This window comes from Populus alba, chromosome 9 (genome assembly GCF_005239225.2).
Source record: "Populus alba chromosome 9, ASM523922v2, whole genome shotgun sequence".
NCBI lineage: Eukaryota > Viridiplantae > Streptophyta > Magnoliopsida > Malpighiales > Salicaceae > Populus > Populus alba.
This window is the reverse complement of record NC_133292.1, coordinates 4479567-4491233: the sequence shown is the minus strand read 5'-3', so window position 1 is coordinate 4491233 and position 11667 is coordinate 4479567. Positions and strand designations below refer to the sequence as shown.

Here is an 11667-nt window from a genome sequence, read left to right as displayed (position 1 = left end):
TTTCTTTTTAAACAATCACAACTTGATGAGGTCATAGAAGATACAAGGAATATAGTGCAGTGCACTCGTCCTGGTTGATGCCGCAGGTCATAGCATGCTTGTAAGGATTGTTTATTCACGTTTCCGAGAGTTTGGTTGCCATATAGTGAAGGGTATCCCTTCCAAGAAAATGCCTCTTTAGTTTCCTTGAGCGAGCAGCTTCTGTGTTTTTGTTTTAAATATTTTTTCAATGATTTGTTTTTTTTGTTTTAAATTAATTTTTTTATATTTCTAGTTTATTTGATGTCTTAATGTTAAAAATAATTTTTAAAAAATAAAAAAAAATATTTTGATAAATTTATGAAGGATTACTAGATTTTAAATCACCTTACAAGCATAATTGCCAAAAAAGAATCGTCCGATTCAGGAGCGGTTCTGCCAGAAACTTTTTGAAAGGATCGAATGATTAGAGAAACAAGGAATTGAGGGACTATATTAGGATGAAAAAAAGTAGAAGAATCAAACTCAACCAAATTTAAGAGAAAGAGGACCAAATCCAACTTAACCCATAAAACGCAGAGAGAGTATATTTATCTGAGAGGCCAGTAAATCATCAAACGCCTTTATTAAACAAGGTTGAGAGTAAAACCACATCGTGTCTTGCAAGCAGACACCATAACTTCTCGTCTAAATGTGGGCTTTTCAGTCTCCCAAAACTACGCTTCTACCTTCCCACGCCACTTTCTTGCCTCGCCCTTCTCTAAAACCCCCGATTTGCTCCATAACCTTAAATCCCACAGCTTCCACTGCCGACAACAACAAGCTAATCCAATCTCTCTGCAAACAAGGCAACCTCACACAAGCTCTTAAGCTCCTCTCTCATGAGCCCAATCCTACCCAACACACTTATGAGCTTCTACTTCTTTCTTGCTCCCACCAAAACTCTCTCCTTGACGCCCAACGCGTTCATCGCCACCTCCTTGAAAATGGGTTCGACCAGGATCCGTTTCTGGCCACCAAACTCATCAACATGTATTCCTTTCTTGACTCGATTGACAATGCACGCAAGGTGTTTGATAAAACGCAAAACAGAACTATTTATGTTTATAATGCGCTCTTTCGAGCGCTTTCGTTGGCGGGTCATGGAGAAGAGGTTTTGAACATGTACCGTGGAATGAATTCTATTGGGATTCCCTCTGATAGGTTCACTTATACGTACGTGCTTAAAGCTTGTGTTGCATCAGAATTTTTAGTGTCGCTGCTAAACAAGGGAAAAGAGATTCATGCCCATATTTTGCGACATGGATATGATGGATATGTCCATATTATGACCACCTTGGTAGATATGTATGCAAAGTTTGGTTGTGTATCTAATGCGAGCTGTGTTTTCAATCAGATGCCAGTGAAAAATGTTGTTTCTTGGAGTGCTATGATTGCTTGTTATGCGAAGAATGGGAAGGCTTTCGAGGCATTGGAGCTGTTCAGGGAATTGATGCTTGAGTCTCAAGATTTATGTCCAAATTCTGTGACAATGGTTAGTGTGCTTCAAGCTTGTGCTGCACTTGCAGCACTGGAACAAGGGAGGTTGATACATGGATATATTCTTAGAAAGGGACTTGACAGTATCTTGCCAGTAATTAGTGCCCTTGTTACTATGTATGCTAGATGCGGTAAGCTTGAATTGGGGCAACGAGTTTTTGATCAGATGGATAAGAGAGATGTTGTTTCGTGGAATTCTTTGATTTCAAGTTATGGGGTTCATGGATTTGGAAAGAAAGCAATTGGAATTTTTGAAGAGATGACCTACAATGGTGTAGAACCTAGCCCCATATCTTTTGTTAGTGTTTTGGGAGCTTGCAGTCATGCAGGACTTGTTGACGAGGGAAAGATGTTGTTTAAGTCGATGCATGTAGCGCATGGGATATGTCCTAGTGTTGAGCATTATGCTTGTATGGTGGATCTTCTTGGGCGTGCCAATAGGTTAGAAGAAGCTGCTAAAATTATAGAGAATATGCGGATTGAACCAGGACCTAAGGTTTGGGGTTCTCTTCTTGGATCATGTAGGATTCATTGTAATGTTGAGCTTGCAGAGAGGGCAAGCATAAGGCTTTTTGACCTTGAGCCTACAAATGCTGGGAATTATGTGCTCCTTGCTGATATCTATGCTGAAGCCGGTATGTGGGATGAAGTTAAAAGAGTTAAGAAGCTCCTAGAAGCTAGGGGATTGCAAAAAGTCCCAGGTCGCAGTTGGATAGAAGTTAAAAGGAAAATCTACTCATTTGTCTCTGTTGATGAGGTTAATCCACAGATGGAGCAGCTCCATGCTTTGTTGGTTAAATTGTCAATGGAATTGAAGGAGGAAGGCTACGTGCCACAGACCAAAGTTGTGCTCTATGATCTCAAGGCAGCAGAAAAGGAACGGATTGTGCTAGGTCATAGCGAAAAACTGGCTGTTGCCTTTGGACTTATCAACAGTAGCAAGGGGGAAGTCATTCGGATAACCAAAAGCTTGCGGTTATGCGAAGATTGTCACTCCTTTACTAAGTTCATTTCCAAGTTCGCTAATAAGGAGATTCTGGTAAGAGATGTGAATCGATTTCACCATTTTCGTGACGGGGTTTGTTCCTGTGGGGACTATTGGTGATTACATGCGGTAATCATTTTTTCTTTTGATTTATTTTTCCTAATGATTGGTGATAATTTTCAGAAGAACACAGAGAGATACATGTACAGTAGCAACTTGAAGTATTTGAATATTAATAGTTTTACTATATAATCTTCAGCAAAGCTTCTAACTTCCTCAACCAAGAATCTTTCCCTTCCTTTTTCAACTGAGCTCCTCCTTGTGCAGAAGCAGTTCTAAGGAAAACATCTTTAAATTCCCAAATCAAACTTTCGTGAAGGGAAATGAGACAAGATAGATTTCCGATTCAACCTCGGAGCATGTTGACATTGCACACATGCACCGCTGGGGAAATCCAGAAGGCAAAAACATGTAAAAAAATACGACTAAAATCCATATGAAGTCCAAGTCATAATTGTTGTTGTAATAGACTAAGAGTACACATGCTTTCCCCCCTTTTTATCCATTTTCCTCTGTTGGGTATTTCAACCATATTAATAAGACGTAAAACCTATTCCTTTAAATACATGTAATACTTGTTCCTCAAAGCGCAAGTAATGCCATGGAAAAATTCTAATACAAAGAACTGACACGAACTCCGAGAAGAAAGAGAAGCATTCTGCGTTCTTAACTCTCAAGCCGGTTTCTGTTCAAAACATATATAAAAAATAACCGGTTTGCTTTAACACCAGATTCAAAGAAATGGCCCAGATCAGGCCCATTACATTTTCCGTAAACTAGTTAGATTATTATTTATCTTCTTCCAAACCATAACAAGCTGTCTGGGTGGTGTAGTTGGTTATCACGCTAGTCTCACACACTAGAGGTCCCCGGTTCGAACCCGGGCTCAGACATTTTTAATACTAAACCTACCTAGCTTGGTTCCAAATACCAAATAAAGTGTATTTTAGATAAAAAAAAAAAAAAAACACAAATATCAATTTAATTGGGATGAAAAACTAATTATTTAATTAAAAAGACAGGGAGAGATCAAGTAATAATTTTGATAATGTTAAGTCTCATATTCTCAATAATAATGATGATGATAATCTTAAGCACATTGATTGTGCCTGCGTCCAAAGTCTTCGGTTTTATATATATAAACGACACCGTTAAGTTTTAATCATAATATTAAGCTAAAGTAATTATAGGGTAGACAGTTACATGTTATATAATAATCAAGCTCGGTGGCCACAGACTGTCCCTTCCTTTATTTAGCAACGAAGAGTAAAAATTGTATGTACGTGTGTTGCCTTGCATTGAAGAAATTATTGTCATGCATATAGTTTAATTGGTTATATTTTAAATTTAATTTTTAAATAATTTAGAAGTTTGAATATTTTTAAAATTATTATAAATTTATATAATTATTAATTTTAAATTATATAAAATTAATCAAAATACATATAAATTATATTAATTAAAAAAATAACATAATATTCTTGGTTTAGCAAGAAAAAAAAAGAGATAGAAAAACATCAACACAATCAAGGTATTTTATATTATATATATATATATTTTCAATATATCATATATATATATACACACTTTAATGTTCTGTACAGTAAAGCTTTATAGCTTAGGATATGCTTGAAAATATGATTGCGTTTGTTTTTTAAAGAATTTTTTCACTTAAAAATATATCAAAATAATATTTTATTTTTATTTTTTTAAAAATTATTTTTAAAATCAACGCATTAAAGTGATCTAAAAATATAAAAAATAATAATTTAAAGTAAAAACAATTAAAATGTTTTCAAAAATATTTTTAAAATATAAAAAAAATATTACCACTTCTGGTAATCTAAACTACTTGTGGATGGTTTTATTTTAAATTATATTTTTTTAATTTAGATTATTTTAATTTGTTATTGCTAAAATTAAATTTTTTAAAAAATATTTTAAAAAACAAGTTTTACTATTTCAATCTCAAAACTACCTTAGATTAGCAAGTACTGTGTTAAACTGTAAACATCCTTATTTTTCGGTCAGACCTTGCTGGTGTAATGGTAGTGAAACGGTGGGACCCAGACAAACAACAAAGGAGGAAAACATGTATCAAAAGAAAAAGGTTTTCGCCTGATTCCTTGTTTTACGCCAGAAAAGCAATCATTACAGCAATTAATGACTGTTTAACCTTTTTAGCGTGTTCTTTATAGAAGAAAAAAATGGCAGCAGAAAGGAAATTAATGTGAAGGTGTCAGTGCCCCTGTAGACTGTAGTTCAGGTTCAGCTATGAGAAGCGTAACCAGCTGGTGTACTGCCTGCATCCCAGGCCGTAAGCAGAAAGAAACCAAGACTGAAGAATCGGAGAAATCTTTAAGAAAAAAACCTTCCCGCGACGAATCTAGTGGTCCTGGTGACCAAGCTCATGAAGGCAGCAGCCATCAAGGAACCACCCATGCCGCCAGTAGTGCTGATACTGGTGGCGCAGCTGTTGTAGTTATGACTGCAACCCATATGTCTGACATGGAAGGTAGTTCTCATGGTGGCGGCGGCGGCGGCGACGGAGGTGGCGGCGACGGTTAATCATTAAGCAGTCCCCGTTTGATTGTGTTCGTGACTCTTTTGATTGATATCGTAATGGTTTTTTCTCTTGGATTATTATATATCACTGCTGCTTGCTTCTTTACTTTCCTTGTTTCAAGTTATTGCTCTGAGAGGCTACAGGAATGCGAAGCCAGGGGATCTGGGGTGGAATCTGTAAGATGTTGAAAGCCATGGTTGTGATGTGCGCGATGTTTTTTTCTTTATTTTTTTTTAGTATTTTCCTGGTTACAATGTGTATGGTGTTTATGAGGAAGAGAGAGGGGATGCATCTCTGCTCAATGTTCAGATCTTTCAATCCTTATTTCCCACGTAATATTTTTGTTAATTGGTGTTGCCTTTGTAATTCCTATTTCTACTGGAAGCGATTGAGACTCAGCTTCCATTATCTCAAAAACAAAATGTATGAACTTTTCTATTCCAGATCATCTGTGATTTGCTGTTGTTGTTTCTTTTTTGTTTTTAGTTATGTGTTCTTCGATCAACACAGAAAAGCATACTTTATATTTGTAATGCCATGATTTCCCCATTCTTACAGTGGCAAGCATACATGATATGAATGTGGTGGGGAGGGTTTCGGCAATGGATACTCTGGTTTTTTTATTTATTATTTATACCATACTCATAAAAAATTAAATATTTATATATGATTCATTAGTTTCCGGGGTAGTTATATGAATATTCATTTTATAAATATTATTTATTATTAAAAAATCATATACATACATATATATATATATATATATGCGTGTGTGTGTGTGGATATAATTTATATTAAGATGTAGTTTTTTTTTAAAAAAAAGATAATGATTTTTTTCTATCTTTCATTCTTTGAATTGATTTTATAAAATTTATAAAAATATTTATACTATGAAATAATAATTGAAGGAGCACATTGATTTAGAAACAAGATCGAGAATTGTAGAGCATGTGCTCGCACGAGGCGATTATTGGGAGGTAAGCAAAAGGTGCAAGTGGAGCGGAGGGCCAACCTGGCAGACTGAGCTGGCGGAGGGCCAACCTGGCAGACTGAGCTGGCGGAAGCCTCCTAGGCAGTTATCGCGAAAACCTGCACACGTGAGAAACACAAATAGCCGAAAAGCAAATAAACTTCTCCTTAATGTCTCTCGCTTAGCTTTGTGAAAAAAAAAAAAAATAATAATTGAAAAAATTAAACCATGAAAAAACATAATTAAACCGATTAAAATAATTAAAAAATTAAATATTTTGATTTTGATTTTATAAATTTAAAATAAAAAATCAAACCAAACCGAATCAAATTAACAACCAAGCCAAATCAAAACTAAACTTATTATATATGTATTATTAAAAATTAAAAATTATATAAATTTTTAATAATTATTATATTAATATTTACATGTATAAGCAAATCAATATTTATTCAACCATCAACATGCTGAGCAATATCAATTATACCTTTGGAGAATAATAAGAATAGAATGTCAAAGTGCATGATTGATTGGTTGGAGAGTTGAATGGATAGAAATATACATCATCTTCCTGCTGGCCATGCAATAATATAATTATATAGTTTAATTGATGGGATTTTAAATTTATTTTTTATAAATTATTAATTTAAATTTTATAAATTTTAGAATCATTAAAAATTTATATAATTATTAACTTTAAAATTTGTAAAATTAATTGAGAAATATGTAAGTTGAGTAGGATATTTATATTAATAATAAAAAAAAATAGTAATGAGGTTCTTTTATACATAAATACACTTGTGAACTTGAATTCATGAAGCCGACATGTTTGAGATTTGATAGATTAATTTTATTTTCAAAACCAACTTATAAGATAGACAGCAAAAATCAGAGGTGAAAAAAAAAGGCGCAAAGAAAAGAAAAGGCCCAGATTCTCTGATATTCTCTTTCACTAGTGACAGGCTCTACTGTCTCATTCACCTCGTGGCCTCCGTTGCTTCATAAACCTCACTATCACTTTGTAAAATCTTTTTTCTTTGTTTTTCAGTTTTGTTGTTAAAATCAAGGAAGGAGTAAACCAACTTCTCCACTCTCTTCTCCCATGGCCTCCCTCATCCAATCTTGCTGGCTGGTATTTCCTTTCTTTCCTCCCTCTTTCTTAAATTTTCGCACGTTAACGCCATTTTTCCTCTTCATTTTGTTCTTCTTACTGGTAGATTTGATTTCTATGGATCTGTATGTGTTTTGCTTACTTGTAATGTAAACACTGTGGTCATTTTTCAAGCTTCACCGCATAAGCTAAGTGAATGAGGGGGTAGCTGCGTTTTTTTCAGATCGTTTGGGGCCTGGCCTGAGTGGAGGAAACATGGGTTTTTGGAAAATAGAATAAACTAACATTTGTGATGTATTTGATTTCACATTGCATGTTGGCCATTTTGAGATTGAGATCTCTGTAATTCATTTTTTTCTTGTCACTTTAATGTTTTGCTTGGTAAATGTTATCTAGGTTTAGTTTTTAAATTCCATGTGCGGTTTTTTTTTTTTTTTTGTTTTTTTTTTGTTGATGGAAGAAACGTTTGGCTGATTTTGTTATTTATATATAAGCATGTAACTGCAAGTTTTGTTTAATGGGAGTATTAGAATTTAGCTTGAAAATGAGATAATGGAAGTGTTTTTTTTTTGGGGGGGTTCCGCTAAGCTTATAGGACTAATGGTTTTCTTTTCGATGCAGTATTTGATCACGCATTTCAGTGATTTTCAGTTGGCATGTCTTGGAAGTTTCTTTCTTCATGAAAGCATCTTCTTCTTGTCTGGTATTCCTTTCATATATCTTGAAAGGGCTGGATGGCTGAAAAAGTACAAAATCCAGGTTGCTCCTTTTCTGCTTTGCTCTCATTGCAATTGTTGACTTGAATTTGATGAAAAGGGTCTGCATGGTTGATCTTAATCTGCATTGCCATTGTAATGCCTTTAGTTTCTCTTTTTGTTGAGGTGAATTAATGATGCTGTGAAACTTTTTTCGGAACATTTGCATCCCCAAAAATGTGGTGTCCTTTAAGTCTTGTTGCTAATTGGTGGTTGCATGCAGGTGAAAAACAACACTCCTGCATCTCAAGAGAAATGTATTATTCGCCTACTTTTATATCATTTTGGTGTTAATCTACCAGTTATGCTGGCCTCCTATCCTGTCTTCAGACACATGGGCATGCAAAGTAGTCTTCCATTCCCGTCCTGGTATTTTCAGGTTCTTTATATCCTAAAGCTTTCCCTAGCCAGACACTATTGTGTCTGATTCTATAGTTGTGAAGCGATATTTATAGCTATCCTTTTATTTATTTTTTGGAGTTATTAATTCCTTCTCATGCTATTTTCATCATTTCCGGAGCATAGTTAAAAGATTATGTTTTTTTTCCTTCAGGAATGTAATTCTAACGCAGATAACATTCTACTTCATCCTGGAAGATTTTATATTCTACTGGGGACATCGGATTTTACACACAAAATGGCTGTACAAGCATGTGCACAGTGTTCATCATGAGTATGTAGGGAGCCCTAAGTGTTTCTCTCTAGCATATTTTTTTTGACCATCGATATCGACTAGGTGCTTTTATGTTGTACTTAATAGTTTTTAATGTGCTTGTTAAATGTGCAGATATGCTACACCATTTGGATTAACTTCTGAATATGCTCACCCTGCTGAAATACTGTTCCTTGGCTTTGCTACCATTATTGGTCCTGCCATCACTGGGCCCCATCTGCTTACTTTGTGGTTATGGATGGTACTAAGGGTCCTGGAGACGGTTGAAGCACATTGTGGTTATCATTTCCCATGGAGCCTCTCCAACTTCTTACCTCTGTATGGAGGGTGAGTGTTTGTTAACCTCTATGTTTTATGTTCATTTATACTGTAGTTTCTGACATTTGTTTCAAAAAAATTCCAGTGCTGATTTTCATGACTACCATCACCGGTTGCTGTATACTAAATCTGGAAACTACTCATCTACTTTCACCTACATGGACTGGTGAGTTTTAGCCCCCTCAGAGCATTATCATTATTTCTGTTATGTGCTTCAACTGTAATCTATGATTACATTTATTTGAGTCGTATGCGGCTGACTCATTAAAGTTTGTTTTAAAGGCTAGAAGGCCTGCTCTGCTCCTTGTCTGGGTATTCACTCTGCAAACAATCACCTGGGTTGGATTTTGATTTGCACTCTGACTCTGCATAGCTGGGTTTCTCGCCTGGTTTTTAGGTTATTATACCTGTCCCAGCTATCCCAGGTTGTACTAACCATTACAGAGAGTTACCCTACTAAAAGGTCTTCTCCATGACAGACTTGCCTTAATTCACATGGATCCTTGTTAATTGAAAATATCTCAGTCCTTCCCATTGTAAACTCACAAAATTCATTTGAAATCCATTGAGGTGGTCTTTGCTAAGATATCAGCAAATCAGTCATCCATGCTTCCTTCAAAACCTCTTCTTTGATTCATAAGGTTTTTCCTCAGCTTTTGCATCACCAAGTGCGGCATTCTGAGCACTTTTGGCAATTATGGCCAGACTCTTGTCCTTTGTCTTGATGTAGATGTTAGTGTAGTATAATTCTATAAGACTTGCAGCAGCGGGGACGACTCCTTGCAGGTCATGTGTCAAAAGAAGTCCCACTTTATATGGTTTTCGACCATATTGACATTGACTCATTTACTTTAGATGACTTTTGTGCTTTAAAAATTGGGGGGGGGGGGTTTCGGTTGCCAGTTGTACCCGTGCTCGACTACGGTCCATTATCAATTGCAAGTGTGGACTATAATATGATAAGGTATCCAATATTATTCCTATCACACGATATTTAATGATTTTCTGTTGTCAGTTGTACCAATGTGTTTGACTCCAGTCCATTTGCTAGTGTGGACAATAAGGTATCGGATAATATTCTTATCACCCAATGTTTTAATGATCCTGTAGACCCTTTTTAGTAGAGAATGTTCTGCATAAAATTCGCCACTTTCATTTGCTGTGTTATTTCGATGGAAATTATGTCCTTTATTGTGCTTGGTAATGCTTGTTGCACGTGCATCAATAGTTTTTACCACCAGTTACAGTGAAAAGAGAATTTGCAGAACATGATATGCATAAACTACATAGTATTAGCTGTGCAACAGTGACTTGCTTTCTGAGGACGATCATTTGTTATGATTGTTTGTGATGCAAGTGAGAAGCATAACTGGTATGCTCTTTTGCTTCCAGGGTTCATTTGCTCTTTCATAATTGCCAAACATCCAATTCCATACTCTCTATTGTGTGGGAAATAGTGGCATAGTTTCTACTGACCATGATGTGATGATGGGTTTTTTCGCTGTTTCATACTGTCAGGGTATTCGGTACCGATAAAGGTTACAGAAAGTTGCAAGAATTGAAGAATGCTGGAGTGGAAAATGGCGGCAAGCAAATGTAATGTAGAGAAGATTCTTTTATCTTAGCTTGACATCAGATAATTTGTTCCTGATATGAGGGAATCTTTGAGAAGTCCTGTGTCCCGGCCTTTTCTCTTTGTGCAACCACCACCTGTGTTTAGTCGATGCTCATGTTACAGCATGTCAATAGACTGTGAATCAGTGGAAAGCTTTTTCCAGACATTTTGTGTTCATATGTTCCCTGCATGAATGGAGTTGCTGTCTAATTTAGAACTTTTTGTTTCAAATTATTCAGAAGCATCCTTTCCTCTAACTGTGCTGGATCCCAATTCCTTGCAGGCTATTTTCTAAATGCTCTTTTCTCACCTTGAACTGTTACTCTTGTGGTTGACTTTCGGCTGCACCTTTTGTAGGAAGTGATGTTTGCATGAATAAACAAAGCACTCAGATTCCAGGAAAATACTCTCATCTGCCAAGAAAATGTCGCACCAAAATTTATTGCCTTTTTGAGATTGTACCCCCAGATGTGAAATTCGGAGATCGAGACGTATTGCAGGGCAAGGAAGTGTCATTTTCCAAAATAGTTGTTTTCTTGTTTTTCATTTTTGGATTTGTTTTCGCAATTAAAAAGTATTTATAAAAATTTTTATATTGATTTTTTTTTTTTTATACTTCTTCGATTGTTCATTGCAATGCTATTTTTTTCTAAAAAAGAATGGGAGAGTTTGTTTTCTCTTCTTACTTTTATCACACACATCTCACAAGTCTTTCAGTTTTTATATTTTAAAAAATATTTTAAAAAAATTAAAATTTTTTTAATTTTTTATTTTAATTTAATATATTTTTTGATATTTTTAAATTATTTTGGTGCATTGATATTAAAATTAATTTTTAAAAAATAAAAAATATATATTATTTTAATATATTTGTAAATAAAAAATATTTTAAAAAATAATCGAATGACACTCTAATAACCCTGAATCCAATGTTTAAATTATAATTAAAAATTAAAAAGATTATTTTAACTGCTTTTTTTTATTTAATGAAATACCGACAAGTAATTATAAAGTCTCGTGCTCGGGAACGTATGTATTGTTTAAGTCTCTGTTTTTATTTAACTTTCATACATCCATTTTGGTCCCATTTCAAGAT

At 34.9% G+C, this 11667-nt stretch overlaps 2 protein-coding genes and 1 non-coding gene across 4 annotated transcripts; all 3 read left to right on the top strand.

Moving 5' to 3' along the window:
* Positions 1-28: 28 nt before the first annotated feature.
* Positions 29-2783, top strand: LOC118058011 (pentatricopeptide repeat-containing protein CRR2, chloroplastic). Its single transcript, XM_035070742.2, has one exon. It carries the CDS (start codon positions 671-673, stop codon positions 2621-2623), a length of 1953 nt encoding a protein of 650 aa, XP_034926633.1. The 5' UTR covers positions 29-670; the 3' UTR covers positions 2624-2783.
* A 599-nt stretch (positions 2784-3382) lies between these two features.
* Positions 3383-3456, top strand: TRNAV-CAC (transfer RNA valine (anticodon CAC)). The gene has a single exon. It is a non-coding gene; the product is annotated as a tRNA-Val (tRNA).
* Positions 3457-6999: 3543 nt separating this feature from the next.
* Positions 7000-10788, top strand: LOC118058014 (methylsterol monooxygenase 2-2). 2 transcript variants are annotated; one of them, XR_012170766.1, is made up of 8 exons: positions 7000-7231; positions 7832-7969; positions 8189-8334; positions 8519-8638; positions 8753-8965; positions 9042-9122; positions 9239-9920; positions 10475-10788. XR_012170766.1 is itself a non-coding variant. In XM_035070744.2 (7 exons), exons 1-7 carry the CDS (start codon positions 7202-7204, stop codon positions 10554-10556), a joined length of 810 nt encoding a protein of 269 aa, XP_034926635.1. In that variant the 5' UTR covers positions 7003-7201; the 3' UTR covers positions 10557-10788. The 2 variants fall into 2 exon arrangements, 1 of the variants encoding a protein (XP_034926635.1); XM_035070744.2 differs by lacking the exon at positions 9239-9920 and having other exon boundaries at positions 7003-7231.
* The last annotated feature ends 879 nt before the right edge of the window (positions 10789-11667 follow it).

What these genes read in the sequence shown, in the direction of transcription:
- LOC118058011 (XM_035070742.2), top strand. Translation starts at nt 671, where the DNA reads ATGTGGGCTTTTCAGTCTCCCAAAACTACGCTTCTACCTTCCCACGCC.
- LOC118058014 (XM_035070744.2), top strand. Translation starts at nt 7,202, where the DNA reads ATGGCCTCCCTCATCCAATCTTGCTGGCTG. An exon ending in AGTCTTCCATTCCCGTCCTG is followed by an intron (nt 8,335 to 8,518) that starts GTATTTTCAGGT and finishes TTTTTCCTTCAG; the next exon opens with GAATGTAATTCTAACGCAGA. An exon ending in GTGCACAGTGTTCATCATGA is followed by an intron (nt 8,639 to 8,752) that starts GTATGTAGGGAG and finishes TTAAATGTGCAG; the next exon opens with ATATGCTACACCATTTGGAT.